This window comes from Lepidochelys kempii, chromosome 4, assembly GCF_965140265.1.
Source record: "Lepidochelys kempii isolate rLepKem1 chromosome 4, rLepKem1.hap2, whole genome shotgun sequence".
In the NCBI taxonomy this organism is placed as follows: Eukaryota; Metazoa; Chordata; order Testudines; family Cheloniidae; genus Lepidochelys; species Lepidochelys kempii.
In genome coordinates, this window is record NC_133259.1 from 120,334,384 (window position 1) to 120,353,420 (window position 19,037).

The following is a 19,037-nucleotide window of genomic DNA, read 5'->3' on the forward strand; positions in this document are numbered from 1 at the left end:
CAGCCTGCATTTTCCTGCTATGATTCAGGCTCTCCCTACAAAATTTGCTCAAAAGTGAAAAACAAAAACTTTTTCTTTTTTGTATGTTCTATATTTAAGCGGCTGACTGATACTGAAATAGCAAACATCATTGCACAATGAATGCTGTGCCTGCAGAAAGCTGCATTGTCAGCTCACTCACAGGAGCGCTGGTTGAATAATTAGGGCCTTAATAAAAAGAAAAGGAGTACTTGTCGCACCTTAGAGACTAACAAATTTATTAGAGCATAAGCTTTCGTGGGCTACAGCCCACTTCATCGGATGCATGCAGTGGAAAATACAGTGGGGAGATTTATATACATAGAGAACATGAAACAATGGGTGTTACCATACACACTGTAAGGAGAGTGATCAGTTGTGGTGAGCTGTTACCAGGAGGAGACGGAACAAACAAAAACAAACAGGCAAACAAAAACCTTTTGTGGGGATCATCAAAGATGGGCCATTTAGGTTTCTTTCAGCCTCCCATCAGCCCCCGTGGAGTTCCCGTGTGTAACGCATTCTGGGTCTTGTAGTGCGGGTTTGTAAGGATTCCCTGGGGATGGATCACTGGTCAACACGGGGAACTACAATGACCACGGTGCATTTTGGAGCGCTGCATCGTGGGGGTTGTAGTTTTCCTCCTCTCCAGGCCGGCTGCTTGCTTGGGTGACGCTCTGCCGCAGCAAGAGGAGGCGTGGGGGGACGATGTCTGCCGTTTGGGAGCTGCTGGCTCTGAGCGCCTCGCTGCTGCTGGTTGTCTCGGGGCAGGGGGGTAAATACACCAGGGAGGCGAATGAGGCTGCTACAGCCGGCAGCCCGAAGCGCCAGGAGGCCGGGGAGTTCAGGGTGGTGAAGCTGAACCAGATTTGGGAGAAAGCGCAGCGGGTGAGTCGCTAATTCGCTTCCTTGCAGCTGCATCGTGGAGGGGTCAGGCTGCCTGTGCCTGGCAGCAGAGAGCAGCTATTTCAAAGCCCCCTGTCTGAAGCTGGGCCGCTGCAGCCGTCTTTGAAGATCAGGCCACTTTTGTTCAGCTTCCTAGAGGGGCTGAACCGCGGCAGCTCCCATTGAGGGGGATTTGCGGGTGCACTTCTGCCAATCGGAGGATTTAGATGCCTAAATATGGATTGTGGGCCCTACCTTTAGGCGCCAGGCTTTAAAAATATTGGCCCAAATGCCGGAGAAAGGTTAACTGTAAGGTATGGTGGCCCTCAGTATATTTGGTGGTGGTCTGAACAAGTACGACTGCTTCTGAGTCTTTCTCTGGGATTGCTGAAATGTGGGGCAAACTGCACCTGATGTTGACTTAATATGTGATGTGGGCTATTGGGTACCGGATAAAGGACCAAGCTGTCTCCCTGTGCACCCCCACCTCCCTTGGGAACTTTCATTTATTATGTCAGAGCTGTGTACAATTTTCATCTGGGACACACCAGCCTCTGCAGGAGATTCTGTGTAACTGTGTTTGTAGGAGAGATCTGGCAATGCCCACAGGTGCTTTCACTAAGAAGCAACCCCATCCAGTGTGTAACATCATCTGAAAAAAAGTCGAGGTCTTTTATGATCTGGGAGCAGGAGTTTTGGTGCAACAGTGCTTAAAGCGCACCTCAGCGACCCAGCCCAAGTGTGACTGACTGATTGCCTGGTCTGTGACCCCTTCCTACACTGGCCCTACACCTTCGTCAATTCAGAGCAAAAACTTCACTCCTGGGTTTCCTGTGAAAGGTTTGTGTGAGCCTTCTTCCTACATTGAGCTCTACATTGTGAGCTTTGGTGACCATGGCCTTTCTGACCATTTATTAGAAGTAGCTGAAAATAAAGAGCTCTGTGATTTTGCATCGGGGTGGGTGTTGCAATTCAGTACTGCATCACACAGCCATGTGTTGTCATTCAGCTGAGTAGTGCTGAATTATTCAGTGGTGACCAGTTCCTCCCAATTTTCCAGAAATAAGGTTGATCTAATATGGCTAATCCCAGTTATCCCTAGAACTTATACACACTTAACCTGTAATACTTATCAGAGGGATCTCAATGCAAGGGCTCCCTTTATCCAGGGCCTGATTTTACACCAGAGATAGGCAAAATACATCCCGCAGGCTGGATTCGGCCCGGTTAACATTTCTGTCTGGCCTGCCATGACTAACATTTCTGTCCGGTCTCCTCTGTCCCCTTGTGATCTCTTGAGTCCGGGCCACTAAAAGTGCAGAGGCGCAGCGGGGCGCTTAGGCAGGCTGCCTGCCTGTCGTGGCCCCACGCTGCTCCGGGAAGTGGCTGGCTGCTGCTCTCTGTACGCCCCTATGCACTGCCCCCGCCTCCAACACTGTCCTCACAGCTCCCATTGGCCAGAAACTGGCCAATGGAAGCTTTGGGGGCAGTGCTTGCAGGGGTGGGCAGTACACTGCCTGAGCCTGGCTGCGCCACTGGCCAGGAGCCACCTGTGGTAAGCACTTCCTGGCCAGAGCCTGCACCTCGCACCCCCTCCCGCACCCTTGTCCCAGCCCAAAGCCCCCTCCTGCAACAAATTCCCTCCCAGACCCCGCACCCCCTCCATTAATATAGTAGAAACGTGTGGCCCGTGATGACTTACCAAAATTTGTGAAGTGGCCCCCCTGCAAAAATAATTGCCCACCCCTGTTCTACACCCATTGAAGTTAATGACAAATTTTCCATTGACTGTAGTTAGTTCTTAAAGAACCCTTTGTGCTTTTGTTTTTGCAGATCAAATAGGTCTAATATCATCCGCTATTGAATGGTCCCATCATGAGCTTTAAATCCTAAGAAACAATAGGTTCCAAAGTCTAGCATGATATTGTGTTGTGAAGTCCATTGAGTTCCATTCTTTAATCAGAACCACCTTGCTTTTGCTGCTGTGGGTAATGATTACAATTGAGCCTAGTAATCTTTGATATGACATTGTAATGTTTCTCAGATTCTCTGATGATGGTTCCCAATGTTGTCAATTAACAATATTAAACATTAGAAAGGAGCAAATAATCTGGGACTTGACAGCTTAATTATAAACCTCTTCTGATCAACTTTCATTGCTAGCTACACTCAACTCTTGGTACCATTTGCTGGCGTTACAGTCAGTCAGTAAGGTTCCACATATGTGCACCTTACCCCCTTGCAATGTTTTAGGTGATAACATCCTTGGGCCTGTGTGAGATTAACTTCAAATAGAAGCAGTGCTTTGAGTACTAGTTTTATCTGCTCTCTTTTCAGTATCCAGCATTTAATAGGTTCTTGCACTTCATCCATCACTGTGATATAAGAACAGACCAGGCAAAAGAATTCTACAGAAGTTTTGGCAAATTTGAAAGGCTTTACCCTCCTCTTATGTTTTTTAATGGTCCAGGTATCGTTTTCTGAATTTCCCATTAAATTATGTTCTAAATTCGATTTCTATCTTGAAATGGGAAAATTTCAGAAACAGAACATTACAATTTTGGAAAAAACCCACTGTTGTGACTAAGATAATAATCAAAAATTACTCAGCACCAATACAAGACATGAAAAATGGACACCACAAACATGTTTGCTTGTTGTTTGCAGGAAAAAACAGGTTTAAATATTGTATGTAAAGTTTCCATTAAAAAAAAAAACTTAAAAAGAAAGCAATTAAAAAAAAAAGTTTGCAGGAAAAATTCAGTGTTTGAAATAATATCCGATTTCTATGAAACTTCTTCATTTGCAAATTCCAGTTTTGTCTCTCCTTAAGCTTAAAGTTTGTAACTTGTTTACCAGCCATGTGCCATATGTAGTGGCAATAAATCAGGCGTCTAACTGTGGACAAGGCAGTCAATCCTTTATTAACTAGAAAATGTGTGCCTAATGACAAGGTATATGTTTAAAGGTTTTATTGCAACAATTTTGAGAATCCTTGAGAATTAAATCAGTTTGCTGTGTGAATTATTTCTAGTGTGTTCTGTTAGTTCTGCATGAAAGAAAAATTAACCAACACCAGTGTAAGGTTAAATATTAGCGGAGTGTGGGGGAACTCAGTACCCACTTTACTTTTACAGCCAATTGTATAGAAGCTGTCGAGAAGCCTGTGTATGAGACTGTAGTCATGACTGAGCTGTTAAGGTTCAGGCCTAATTGAGCGAGCTGCTAAGCAATGTGGCCCCAGACCAGCAAAGTACCTAGGCTGTGATGTGCCTTCCTCTTCAAAAAAGCATCTAAGCATGTGTTAAATTCTCACTGGCTGCATGTGCTTAAATGCTTTGCTGAACAGGGACAGGCCACACACATAAGAACCCTGCTGAATTTAAGCCTGTGAATAGTCCTATTGAAGTGAATGGCATAGAAGTCAATAGGACGACTCATGCTCTTAACTCTGGGATCGGGGCCAGAGAGCTCAATATCTTGCAGGATTGAGACCTTAAGGCTTAACTGTTTTTCTAACTACTCTAGGTTTTAGAGTAAACTAAGGTCCTGATTCAGCAAAGCGCTTACACACATTTAACTTTAAGCAAGTTAGTAGTCCTTGTGTGCCATTGAATTCAAAAGGGCAATTCATGCTTAGATTGAAAATTGTGCTTTGCTGTGTTGGAGACAGACTTAATGGCATATTAAAATAGACAATTCAGAACAGTTCTAAATGCTGTGAGCTGCCTCTTTGAAGTTACCCTTAGATAACCTGTTTACTCCAAAGTGAATTTCTGGGTCTTACAAGTGCCATTTGCTTGTTTGTTCTTAAAAAATATAAGTTTCGTTTCATTAATGAGAAGTTAGAGAATATTTCTAAAACACACTGGTTGATATCTTGATGTTTTGAAATAGTTTCTCACTGTCTGTGGAACAAACCTTGTGAAACTGGAACAAACCAGTTTCTGGGTGTAGATTTGGTGCATCTATTTTTCATTTGTTTCCATTATATAGCCATTAGTCTGATTGTGTTAACAAATAACTTTCACTCAGTAAGTTATTTTATGACAGATGGGTCCAAGCTTCCAAGTTCAGAAGTGGAACCAAACTTTCCAAAAGACGGTGTGCTAGATTAGCAGAGGTAAAATGATGGAGAAAACTCAGATGGGACCTCGCTAAAGCCAAGCTGCTAAAGTGTTTTTTTTTTACCTCACTTCCCCTTCATCTTCCACATCCCCTTCTTGCACAATGCACCTCTCCCCCGGGACTATTAAGTAAATGCAAACATTAATACTAGTGTATTATTTGATTACTCCAATTTCAAGTGACAGAAATCTGGAATTTCAAAAGCTGTGGTTCCTATTATAGCAATCTGGATTCAGTGACAATGCACATCAGTAATTATTCCTATTCCTGGGTGTGGGGTTGTTTTTGTTTTTTTGGTTAAATATATACAACAACATTTTCAAGTTAATCCTCTAAAAGCCTTACATTTTTAATTTCTTCATGGTTATGGCCGTGATATCTCATCCTTTCACAGATCCAAGGCTAGAAAAGACCTTTCTGATCATCTATTCTGACCTCCTGCACTGCACAGACCATAGAACTTCCCCAAAAGAATTCCTAGAGCATATCTTTTATAAAAGTATACAATATTGATTTAAAAATTGTCATTGATGGAGAATCCACCACAATTCTTGGTAAATTATTCCAATGGTTAATTTCTCTAACCATTAAAAATTTATGACTTTTTTCCAGACTGAATTTGTCTAACTCTTAACTTCTAGCCATTGGATCATGTTACAGTGTTCTCTACTAGATTGAAGAGCCTATGATTAAATATTTGTTACTCATTTAAATACTTATAGACTGTGATCAAGTCACCCCTTCACCTTCTCTTTGTTCAGCTAAGCAGATTGAGCTCTCTGAGTCGGTCACTATAAGGCATGTTTTCTAATCCTTTAATCATTCTTCTGGCTCTTCTCTGGACCCTCTCCAATATATCAACATCCTTCTTGAATTGTGGGCAACATCCTTCATGAATTGAGGGCCACAGTAGTCCAGTAGCACTCGCACCAGTCCCAAATATAGAGGTAAAATAACCTCTCTCCTCCTACTTAGGATTCCCCTGTTTATACATCCCAGGATTGCATTAGCTCTTTGGCCACAGAGTCACAAAGGGAGCTCATGTTCAGCTGATTATCTACCATGATCCCCAAATCTTTTTCAGAGTCACTGCTTCCCAGGATAGAATTCCCTATCCTGTAAAGTTTGGCCTACATTCTTTGTTCCTAGAGGTATACATTTACATTTAGTCATAGTAAAACACACATTGTTTGCTTGCTCCCAGTGTACCAAGTAATCCAGATCACTTGGAATCAGTGAGGAGAATAGATCACTTATTTATCACTCCCCCAATGTTTGTCATCTGAAAACTTTATCAGTGATTATTTTATGTTTTCTTCCAGGTCACTGATAAAAATGTTCAATAACGTAGTGAAGCTATCAGGTTAGTTCGTCAGGATCTATTTTCCACAAAACCATGTTGATTTACATTAATTATATTACCATCCTTTAATTCTTTATTAATCGAGTCCTATATCAGCCACTGCATTATCTTGCCCAGGATTGATTACGGGCTTGTAATTACTTGGGTCATCCCGTTTACGCTTTTAAATATTGGCACAACATTAGCTTTCTTCCAGTCTTCTGGAACTTCCCCAGAGCTCCAAGACTTACTGAAAATCAACATGAATGGTCCAGTGAGCTCTTCATCCAGCTCTTTTAAAACTCTTGGATGTGAGTTATCTGGACCTACTGATTTAAAAATCTATATGTTCTATTAATGCAGTACCAGGAGAACTTCCATAGCTGCTCATAATTATTATGTTGAATATTAACCATATTTTGTTGGGATAGAAACATTTACCTGGAACATTTTGCAACTCAATCACTATACAAATCTCTTAGTGCATTAGAACCAGAAAATGAAATTGACTAATTGTCCAAGATGAAGAAATGGGGGCAGATTAAAGGAACAATAAATGAAATTAGATATTTCAAAATCTTTGTTTTAATAATGTGCAGTATCAGTAACAGATAAGTAATACAGTAACTTTTTTAAAACAGTAACTCCTCACTTAAAGTCATCCCGGTTAACGTTGTTTCATTGTTATGTTGCTGATCAATTAGAGAACATGCTCATTTAAAATTGTGCAGTGCTCCCTTATAACATTGTTTGGCAGCTGCCTGCTTTGTCCACTGCTTGCAGAGAGAGCAGCCCTTCGCAGCTAGCTGGTGGAGGTTTGGAGCCAGGGTAGATCGGTAGTCCCCATATCAGCTCCCCACACCCCTAAGCTCCCTGTGTGACAGCCACCCAGAAGGCTATCAATTGCCAGCAGTTCAGCTGTCCCTCTCCCCACTGCCGTGTGCTGCTCCTGTCCTCTGCCTCTGCTCCTGGGAGCCTCCTGCTTGCTGTGCAGGTTGAGGGGGGAAGAAGGGAGTTAATGTCATGGTGTCCCCCTGCTCCTGCCCCCCGCTTACCCCATCTCTGTTGAGCAGTGGGGAACACGACAGGGCTCAGGAAAGAGGGAGCCTGCTGGCAGCAGCTGCTGTCTCAACTTGCTGATATACTTAAAAAGGCAATGTACTTAAAGGGGCAATGGACATCTCTCTCTCTCTCTCTCTCTCTCTCTCTCATACATGGTGTGTGTGTCTCTGTCTCTGTCTGCCATGCTGTCTCCTCTCCCTCCATTTGTGCTGCCTTGTAGAGTGTGAGGCTACATTAACAACAATGTGTTAACCCTTGAGGGCTCAGCTGAGTGCTAGTTCATCATTTAGCAGTAAGGCATTCCCTGGGAAATATCCCACCCTCTGACTCCACCACCTCAACCAAGCTTCACAATCATCATTGCTGTGTATAGTATTAAATTATTTGTTTAAAACTTAAACTTATATATAATATCATCTTTTGTCTGGTGAAAAAAATTTCCGGTGAACCTAACCCCCCCTCCCGCCCTTTACATTCATTCTTATGGGGAAATTGGATTCGCTCAACATTGTTTCGCTTAAAGTTGCTTTTTTCAGGAACATAACTACAACGTTAAGCAAGAAGTTACTGTATTATGATGTCCCATTAAAAGTTCACCTGCTTTCCTTCCCTCCCCAACCAAAGCTGAAGAGAGTTAATTTCTCATTCCAATTTATGTAAAGCTTAATGCCAGCAGGAGATACTTTTTTTTACCCACATGTGGCCAGTGCTGCTGTTACAGAAATGGTTGGGGGTCTGAGGAACAGAGGAAGCTTTAGCATATAGATGTTAAAGGCCAATGGGGACATCATACAAGGAGTTTATTTGTACAGTGTCTAGCACACTGAGGTCCCTGTGCTCTGACTGACACTGTCCTATTTCAGTGGAATATCAAATATTGTTTTCTATGCCAGTCTAGCTTCAGAGGTAACTTTGCAGCTGTGTATGCACATGCATGTGATTACAAGACAACTAACCAAAGCATTTCTGTGTTCTCATTAGCTTCATCTATCGGCTGTAAAACTGGCAGAGCTACATAGTGACCTCAAAATACAAGAAAAGGATGAGCTGAGCTGGAAAAAGCTGAAGGCTGAAGGGCTGGATGAAGATGGAGAAAAAGAAGCCAAACTTAGACGCAATTTAAATGGTAAGGAATAACTTCGCTGAAGAGGCCAGAATTGTCAAGCAGTTACCTAAAGTCTGGATCTTAAAGCATGACGCCCTGCTGCCTGAACTAAAAGACCCAGCTCTGTTAGCCAAAGCTAGAGCTGGCTCATCCACCTCTATATGTGGCTCTGCTACCAATAGAGGAAGATAGAATACCTCACTGAGTGGGCATGGATTCCGCAGACTCTCAGGAAAGCGGTTCCAGGGGGGGTTAAAGGGTTCTAATGTTCTATTGGTTCTAATGTTTCTTGTTTTTCACTTACAGTAATTATGACTAAATATGGAATGAATGGAAAGAAAGATGCCCAATTAGTAGATACCAATTACATCAAAGATGGCACAGAAAGTGATGTGCTAGATGATCCAAGACTGGAGAAATTATGGAGCAAGGTGTGTTTAATTTCTGGGTATTTCAGTGTAAGAAGAAAATCTTCATTCAAGTGTGTATTTAAGTTTTCTAGAAACCCCTGCCTTGGACTGAGAAGCTTTAGAACGCTGTTTCCAAACACTGGGCCAAGTGCTATGATATGCTGAGTGCCCTCACCTTCCATCAAAATTATTGGGCATTGAGGGTACTTCTCTTCTCAGAGGATCTGATCCATTGTACCTTTTACACCCTCTATATGTGGGTGAAATCTTGATCACAGTGAAGTTAATGGGAGTTTTGCTAATGACTTTACAGGGACCAGGATTTCACTCTGCATGAACATTCAGGAATACAGCTGTGTATCTTGGGTTTTGTTTTGTTTAAATGGCTAAATTTAATTAGAAATATTTCCTAGAATTATTTCAAAAAACAATGTTAAGGGTTTTTTTTAACTTGAAAATCCCACCTTGTAGTGTTTGCAAGTGAAACCTTCCAGAGTTTATGCTGGTGCCTGAAAACAAGAACTACTCCAGTTTGGGTAGTTATAACAGACTGGAAGAACCTGCAAAAAGGAAATAATTAGTAAAAAGTAGATTTTTTTAAAAAAAAATTCTTTGCTTTATCAATCTACAGTGGTGTAAGTAAAACAGCAAAGGAAGTTTGTTTTGTTATTTTTTTTTAATAAAATCAAATTCAACCTGTCAGTGCCCTTCTTTGAGAAATAGTAAAAAAAAAAAAAAAAACTTGGAAGTATTCCCCAAACAAAATTTGAGCCTCTGGCTCTGTACAAATATCAAAAGACTTCACTTTTAACCTGTGGGAAGAAAAATAGAGCAACATCCATCCCTCTGCCAGGGAAGCAAATCGGGTGCCTCTCTAACGGCAAATAGCTAGGGACATGACACACAGTACGATATTTACTTGCCAATAGAATGAGAGCTCTTGAATAGATTTTCTCATGTGTTAGTCTAAATCTCTAGTGGAAACAAACACTATACGTTCAGCCATGCAGTTCATGTCTCTCACATCGATACCTGATTGCTTCCTAAGGAATGTGTGTGACAGGGATATTAGGCTCTACAATAATTCAAATAATAATAAATAACAATTTTCATCATGTCTATGGTAGGTGAGATCCTGGCCTCATTAAAGTTAATGGCAAAGCTCCCGTTGAATTCAGTGAGGCCAGGATTTCACCCCATGTCTATGTTCTGCCCTAATACCAGCACATTGAGACAGAAAACGAAGGACCTAATCCATTTTTTTTTTAAAAATGTGAAGGGAATTTTATTTGGCAAGTGAGTGTATGTAACATCACTTGGCCTGTGAAATTAAAAAGGATTATAGCGTCTATCTCATTCATATTTCTTTCAGGCCAAGACCTCTGGGAAGTTTTCCGATCAGGAGCTGGATAAACTGTGGCGGGAATTTAAGCATCACAAAGAAAAGATTCACGAATATAATATCCTGCTAGAGACTGTGAGCAGAACAGAAGGTGTCTGAATGTTCGTCTGATGTTTCCAGTGCAGTGCAGCCCTCTCTCTGCCAATCGCTCAGTTGTTTGAAAGTATCTTTAAAACCCTAAAGATGGATTGTTGGGTTTATATTAGGATTGCTTTGCAGTTGCTGCCATTCAGAGATACTTGCAGGGCACAAGTCTGTATCCTCTGCCAGGAGTCTCTATAGCTAATGGAACCATTGCTGTTCTTTGTTTTATAATGCTTGCATGTGTTTCAGCGAGCAAGGAGATTGTCAGCTTAGCAAAATAAACTCATTATGGCTTTCGAGAAAATATCAGCAAGTGCTGAGCCCCTGTTGTAGCATTTGGGCCCTGAGCCAGTGGAATATAGGTCTGTGGAGGCACCCAATGTGCGGGGTGGCAGGCGGGGCGGAATCAGTTTCTGGGTTCTAGCTGAGGAGGAAGGATGGAGTTACGGCTAGAGCAATGAGGAGCCAGATTCTTCGCAGCTAAGGTCTGTGCTGGACCCAAGAGGACAGGAGCAAAGGTGGCTTTATGCCACCTTGTGCTACCTCCAGCTAAGACTACCAGAGGTCAGTTTGCTGCCTGGCACACCACACTGGCCAGGTTAGGACACCTCCTGAGGCTGCTCTAACTTATGCCTGGCTGCTGACAGACCCTCTGGGGCATTCCAGCAGCCTTTTTAGCAAAGACACAGAAATGTTCTGCCCATATTCCTGTTCTCTAGGGCAATGCTGTCGTGCTGCTGTAGGGATTTTTCAGGAAATAGGGCAGTAGAATTCTGGATCTTCTTATTGAAATTGTTGACCTGATTTATGTATTATGTACGATAAAATATTTCTGCACCACTTCTGTCCAAAGGACGTATATTGAGAAGTAAACTCTTAAAAATCAGTGTTATTAAAGTGTATTATTGATGCTAATTTGCTAGTGGCTCACGTGCTGATAAGATCTGAGCACCGACTGCTCCCTTCCAACTTTGTGGGATTTGCAAGTACTTCTGTCCTCTCGGGATTTGGCCTATTATGAATTAATGTTTGTATTTTGATAACAGAAATCCACAAAAATATGATCAACCCATCTGAAGAGGACCAGTTCAAAGAGGAAATCTTCCATGGCAAACACACAGAACTCAAAGACAAAATGCGAAGCATCAATCAAGGGTTTGATCGTTTACGTAAAGTCAGCCACCAGGGATATGACACAGCCAGTGGTATGATTCACTGTTTTACATTAATTTATAATCAGTTTTATGAGAAGTCAGTAGGCAAATAACCAGTTAGAATCCAAATGAGCCTTGTACAAAGTGCTGACAAACAGACATGGGATGTTTAAAGGGACGCACCAGCCTACTCTGTTTAAGTGCTGATTTTACAGACCAAGTGCCCTGTTTGTCGTCTACAGCAGTGGTTCTCAACCAACAGTCTGGGGCCCCCTGGGGGCGGGGGGGGTGCAAGCAGGTTCCAGGGGGTCCACCAAGCATGGCCAGTGTTAGAAATAGGGCAGGAAATAGGGGCCCACGGCAGAAAGCCAAAGCCCCACCGTATGGGGCTGAAGCCTGGGGCCCTGAGACCTGCCACCCGGGGCTAAAGCCAAAGCCTGAGCAACTTAGCTTCTCTTGTGGCGTGGGGCCCCAGGCAATTGCCCTGCTTGCTACCCGCTAACGCCGGCCCTGGCTTTTATAGGCAGAAAAACAGTTGTTGGGGCACAGGTGAGCCATGGAGTTTTTATAGCGTGTTGGGGGGGCCTCAGAAAGAAAAAGGTTGAGAACTCCCTGTTCTACAGAGGCTCTTCATATAGGACAGGATTGCTTCCATTCCTTGTGTCTACCATTGTCCCTGAAAATGACCTGGAGGTTTGGCTCTGATTCTCTTCAAATCTGCATGTTTCCCAGAGATCCATGGAGGCACAGGGCCTACTCTGTAGAGACCGTATTCATTCCCTTTTGGCTACTCAGAGCCTTTCTGCAGCATGGCTCCTATAGATGCCATGCTGCTAGAGCTGCCCCAGTGGCTGCTGCCCCGGAACATCCCCTTTCGGGGAAGGAAGTTTTTTTCACAATGGAGCACTGATTCTGATTGTACCCTCTAGGCGTTATTACAATACAAAAAATAAATCCTAATCATCATTAGGGGAAACCATCACCATTTCTGGATCCCCATGGAGGGTTAAATGCAGGGAATAGGATGAATGCTTTGGTTTTGTTTTTTAAAGGTCCCATATCTACCATACTAAAAATCTAAGTAAAATATTAGGATTTGGCCTCCATCTAGGTTGACCTGCTCAGTAATGCAATACTGGTGTGTGCGTGTTTGTCAAGCCATGTGGGTGTTGCTGTTAGTTAGTCATGTTAACATGGTATCAAATATTAACAACTTAAAGATTAAAATAATTATGTTTGTGTCTGTTGGTTTAGAATTTGAAGAACCCAGAGTGATTGACTTATGGGACATGGCCAAATCAGCCAACTTTACTGAGAAAGAACTCGAATCATTTCGGGTAAGATAGAATTTAGATAAGGGTGTTCTCTTCAATATTAAGAAACTCTGTGTGCACTACATTCAGGGTATGGTAATGTACCCTTTTCCCTTCTGTTATTCTTCACTCACCATGATCAAGAGACAAACTTGCAAACACTAAAGCGTATGTGTAACTTTACTTATGTGAATAGTTCCATGGTCTGTCGTGGAACTACACAGGAGTAAAGTTACGCATGCACCTAACTGTTGGTAAGATTGGACCTTTATTTTGTGCAAACAGATCACCTCTCCAGTCATCATCTTCTAATCCCCAATTGTAATTAATGCTTTGAAAAATAATGGAAAGGATGGAAACTAAAGCCAAGAAACACCAGCTAGCTAACTTCCCCACCAGGTTGTTATTTTTCCCGTTGTGGGAGGGTTGCTCGTTGGTCATTTCACGGGAAGGAGCAGTGCACAGCTAACCCAGAGAGGCACAGTGCTCCTGTTTAGTATGAATGCCTTTTTTGAGAAATGAATTACTGTGGTGGTCGTGCTTGCATTTTTTTAGCTTTTTTAATGATGAAATTAAAAATATCTCTATTTAGTTTATACTATGCCTGGTTGTCCTGTTTCCCTGACTGCTTGGGGACAGCAATATCTTGCATTCGTGGCTGGAAGAACTGTGCCCTCTAAGTCTGCTTGTGAATTTTTATCTGTGTATTTATAAGGTCCCCATCATAACTCCCCTGGAAAGTATTACTGTGCCCACTTTACAGATGAGTAAGTGAGGCACAGAGAGATTAAACTACCTGCCTACGGTCATGTGCAAAATCTGGCAGAGCCTGTAATTGAATCCAGATCTCCAGAGTCAGTGTCCAGCCCACAAGACCATTCTTCCTTAGAAACATGGAGTCTGATTTCCACACTCAGTTAAACATGTTTTAATTACACTGACCTCCGTGAGCTGTGGATCAGGCGTACACAACAATGAGAGAGGTAGATCAGGCCCATGGCATCTGTCCCTTTTTCCACAAATAGGATCTAAAATAAGAATATGAAACCGTTTAGAAATAGACTGAATGTTTGGGCAGAAATCTTCCTTTAGGGAAATGCCATGCACCAGTGCTGAGATCTGCTGCTGTCAGCAGCACAGCACCTGCTGGAGTATCGTCGCAGAAAGAGGAAGGTAAGGATTACAGGGTGCACTTCGCTGACTTATAATGTGGGAAGAAGAGAGTTAAAGGTGGAAATTTGCTGAAATTCTTGTTTGAGTACTCAAAAGCTAACGCTAAGGTCAGGCCTTCATGTTTGTTATTTTTGCTGATCTCCTGTAGAGCAAACCATGCTAGGTTTTATAAGGAAAGGTGCTGCGTTGGCACATCATCCGAGGAAAATAGCTTGAACAGATTAGCAACTGCAGGCAAACCCAGTGCTAAAATACAGTGTGGCACGTAGTGTGTAAAACAGAGTAGAATGTTATAAAAGGCTAATCATTTCCCTCTGCAGTCGAACTGTTGAGAGGAAAGAGAGACCTCTGCTTCTAAAGCTGGAGAAGACCCATTAAAATGGCAAAGTTTTGTTTTGTTTTTTCCCACCAGATCAGAGTGAAAACTCTGCCAAGCGAGACGCAAGTCAAACTAGTGCCAAACATTGTTCAAGGGTATGTCTACAGTACAGCTGGGAGCAAGCCTCACCGCCCTGGTAGACAGACTTGTGTTAGCGGGGCTCTCACCAGCATGCTAAAAATAGCAGCGTGAACGTTGCAGCAGTAGCCGAGGCTTGGGCTTGCCACCGCACTTGGGGGTAAGGTTGGTTCCAGCTTGAGTGGCTAGCCTGGGCTTCCACTGATGCCGCAACATCCACACAGACGAATACAGACTAACACGGCTGCTACTCTGAAACCTGTCAACATCCACACAGTCATTTTTAGCATGCTAGCACAGGTCTGTCTAGCCAGACTGGGAGGCTCGCTCCTAGCTGCAGTGTAGACATACCCTACGTGGCCTGCGTGAAATAAATGTGGTGGATTTCAGTCTGGTTCTTCATGCGCAGGTGTTACATCGCAGAGGGAACCATCACCATAATTGGCACAACAGTTGGCATTGCTGATCATGAGGGCAAGCCCCGAAAGTACATGGAGACTAAAGTTACTCTCAAACCGTGGTCCAGCAAGAGCCTAACTGGGTGTTTAGGGAAGCTTGCATTTTTGCTGCCTCTGCCACAGTATACAGGAGATCTTTTCTGTGGATAAATCTGAGATGTCACTGATGTCATAGAATCATAGAATATCAGGGTTGGAAGGGACCTCAGGAGGTCATCTAGTCCAACCCCCTGCTCAAAGCAGGACCAATCCCCAACTAAATCATCCCAGCCAGGGCTTTGTCAAGCCTGACCTTAAAAATATCTGAGGAAGGAGATTCCACCACCTCCCTAGGTGTCAACCTGGCCCCTTTCAGCAGTAGTCAAAGAGGTTCTCACTTTGTTCTATTCCAGGCACATCACTGCTTGTGGTAAAACAATAAAGCAAATCAGGGGATGGCTGGGCTGCCAATCAGAAAAGAGCTAAGTCTGAGCATTAAGGGCCTGATATTGAAAAGTGACCTCTGTAAGAATTGTGTCCGCAAAACACGCATTGTAGAAACGTATAGGCTTTTCTATGGTGCTTGTCACCATCGTATCATTGCGCCTCTCAGACATTAATGGCCTCTTGGAAGCCTGTGCAATAGATTGATGTTTGGATGCTTTCCTCCAGAGCTGAATTTCTGGATGGTTATGATGCTCCATTACCCCAGCGTTCTTAAGAAGCAGAGAGCTGTAAGGGCTTTCAGTGTGTGACGCTCATTAAAATAGCATTATGAATGTGCTGCAGGGAAAGAGAGGGAGGAAACCTCGGAAAGAAGACCACATTTAGCCCTGAAATGTGTATTAATTGTTCTAGGAGGAGCTGAAACACTTTGAAGCAAAAATTGAAAAACATCATCATTACCAGAAACAGCTAGAGATTTCCCATCAGAAACTGAAGCATGTGGAGGGAACGGGAGATAAAGATCATCTGAGCAGAAACAAAGAGAAATACATCATGCTAGAAGAAAAGACTAAAGAACTGGGATACAAGGTCTGTACAAATACGATGTGTTGTGAAGTTTCTGTATGCTCCCAGTGTAGGTTTAACTCTGTGCTAGAGGGAATTTGGATTTTCCTGTGCTTATTATCCATGCTATTGACTTATCCATTATTAGTCATCATTACAATCGTGATTTGAGGCCCTGTCATGAGGATCAGCCCACCTGAGACAGGGTCTTGTAAAGGAGAAGGAGCCAACTCAGACCCAGGTGGAAGTAATGAAATCCCATGATGGCTGGTTGGCAGCTAATTAGCTCAGGTGGAGCGGTTCCCAGAAACAGGAAGCTCCTGGGAAGAGGAGCTTGCAGGAGAGGCCTGGAGCAAGAGGCCTGGAAGGGACTATATGCTGCCCCAGAGGAGCTGCAGCTGACAGATCTCTACAGGACTCTGGCTCCAGGGAAGGATTCTTCCCAGCTAATGGTAATAGGCATGACTCCAGGGTAGGGGGATGCAAGCCAAGAGAATCCTGCTGGAGCTGGGAGGGAATGGATAAAGTAAGACTGACTCTGACTCCCAGCTAAGATGCTGGGGGGAAGACTTTCACTGGGTCTTTGGTTAATAAACTAGACCCCTCAGAATGGGAATTGTTCCTTATGTAGTCTTAGTGAACTTATTGATGACATTAGGGGAAACCCAGGCAGGCAGCATTTATGGTGCCACACTTGGCCAGAAGGGGGTGCTATAGGCAGGTACATCCTGTGACAGTTCCCATTTGATATTGAGGTACCATTGTGCTGGGCACTGTTCAAACACATAGTAAGGAACAGTCTCAGTCCTGCAGAATTTACAATCTGAGTAGACAAAACAAAAGGTGACAAGAGGAAATTAATATTGTCCCCATTTTAACTGAGGCAACTTTGTCCAGGGTTATACACAAGATGCCTGTAGGAGAGCTGGGCATGGAAGCCTGAGTCCCAGTCCAATGCCACAATACCATCCTTCTTGTCATATCAGGAAATCCTGATTCTAAATATCGAAAAAGTTCACAATTGCTATGATTGGGTAATAGGTTTGGCTTTCGGGAATAGTCTCATTCAATTGTAATTGTCAGTCATCAGGGAATGACCTTGTCCTTCTGCGGGTCTGTCAGGTGCCGTATATACCAATGGTAAAATGTCAATATGTAGCAGATTTCCTGATCACTTCGTGAATATGTTTTTGCTCTTTTAGGTAAAGAAGCATCTGCAAGACTTATCCAGTAGAATCTCAAGAGGTCTTCAACACAATGAACTCTGAATGTATTTTCCATGTTGTGAGATCAATATACCCAATAGATCACTTTTCCTGGGACTTATCAAATACCTAGAGAAGCAGATAATTAAATATTCAGCACCCAACATGATTGTCCTTTGTAAGGAATATATTTTCAGTCCTTTTACATTTTAGTCACTGAACTGATACTGTGATAGTCAAATTAAATGAATCACTTATAAATATACATTTAATTTGCACATCTTTTATCATTTAAACGTTGTATCTGCATCACATCAGCCTTTCAAATAATCATTCCAAAAATACAGTAGGTACTATATTTGAGAGCTCTGCTGTTTTTACTATTCGGGAAACTACATTTTCTTACCAATAAATCCATCCTGATCAATTAAACCAAAATTGAAATCAGTGGGACTACTGACCGATCTAACCCAAAGTACGTGTTTAAGGCAATGATGTTGCAAAGGCTTAATAGAAAGTTAGAATAATCTAAATGTACAGCCTAATCTAGTGCCCATTGAAGTAAACTGAAAGACTTTCACTGAATTCAGTAGACATTGAATCAGATCTTTACTGCAGATAATCTTATAGTGGATGAGTAAGAAGGGAAGAAGGGTTGGGGCCAATTCTTCCCAGTTTGTAATAGATTAATGAATATTTCAAAAGCTCCTGGATTTGTATAACTGTTTTTCACATTTGTTCAGAGAGTTTTTGTGACACTTAAATCATTAAAAACAAAAGGAGACATCAGTGAATTGTTTTTTTCTTCTCTCCTTTGGCTAAAGGTAATTCCAGCACTTTTGCTACATGCTGGAATTCATTTTGAGCATGCACATCATAATCCTTGTGGCAGTGGTTATTTTTTGCAGCAGAAGAATGTGTTTGTTTTGTATTTTGAATGTTTGGAAGGTGCTCTATACCAAAGTCACTTACTGGATATTATAAGTGATGCCTAGAGTTAAGGTTACCCCTGACATTCCAGTATAAGACCCTGTTTTCCATTTTTATAACTTTACCAAACTTCAACCATTTGGGTTTAAATTTTCCATTCAGGGTGTCTGCCTCTGCTTCAGATTTTTTTACGTTTCAGCTAAAACATTTCCTAGAACAAGGGCAAAGGAAAATATGGCTGCTAATAAGTTTGTACAGCCATTTTGCTGAGAAGCTCTAGCACTTACATGCTTCAGATCGGGGATTTTTGTTTGAATTATGTGCCGAAAGTAAACAATAGGGACACACATTGAATGATGAGAACAAAAAGAATTATTTGGTAGGTAAGCACCATCTATCCCTGTGCACTGAACAATTCAGGGGTCCAGTGGAAGGAACAGCATCTGATAATGCATATGCACAAGGGGGCTGAATTAAAGTGCTTGGCATCCTCAATTTTAGCATTTTGCGTATTTGACTTTGCAACCTTAGTGTTCTTTTAACATAGTAGAAGTGAGATCAAAAAAAAATATCCTAAATTCTAAAGAAATACAGTTGACCAATATAAACACAGACTCTCCCATCAAATACCTAGCATAAACTACTACAGGGAAAAGCCTGAGAAAAGAAATAGGTCTTTCACGCTATCCAGCAGACAAAGAGGGGAAGCAAATTCCAGGTTCAAGGGCAGTCCAGTCCAGTCCAGTCTGCAGGTCACAGAGATGTTAAGTCTGTATCCAAGAGAAATTATTTCATTTGTCTTACCAGACTATGGGAGTTCAAGTCAGCATGACAGTGCTCCTAGGTGTAAATGTTCATATACTACTAAACCATGAAGGTATCTTATGAAATGAGAGCCTGCAAAATTATGGATTAAATCCA

General features: G+C 42.4%; 1 protein-coding gene across 1 annotated transcript; it reads left to right on the forward strand.

Moving 5' to 3' along the window:
* Positions 1–659: 659 nt before the first annotated feature.
* Positions 660–17,975, forward strand: LRPAP1 (LDL receptor related protein associated protein 1). The gene is made up of 8 exons (XM_073342635.1): positions 660–906; positions 8,417–8,561; positions 8,847–8,971; positions 10,323–10,443; positions 11,483–11,641; positions 12,845–12,927; positions 15,829–16,005; positions 17,184–17,975. The coding sequence occupies exons 1-8, from the start codon at positions 727–729 to the stop codon at positions 17,247–17,249; spliced, it is 1,056 nt and encodes a 351-aa protein (XP_073198736.1). The 5' UTR covers positions 660–726; the 3' UTR covers positions 17,250–17,975.
* The last annotated feature ends 1,062 nt before the right edge of the window (positions 17,976–19,037 follow it).

Bases quoted from the DNA above. Each gene is read 5' to 3' on its own strand.
- LRPAP1 (XM_073342635.1), top strand. From the start codon at position 727: ATGTCTGCCGTTTGGGAGCTGCTGGCTCTGAGCGCCTCGCTGCTGCTG. The intron at 907-8,416 runs GTGAGTCGCTAA...TGTTCTCATTAG, and splicing joins TTTGGGAGAAAGCGCAGCGG to CTTCATCTATCGGCTGTAAA. The intron at 8,562-8,846 runs GTAAGGAATAAC...TTTCACTTACAG, and splicing joins ACTTAGACGCAATTTAAATG to TAATTATGACTAAATATGGA.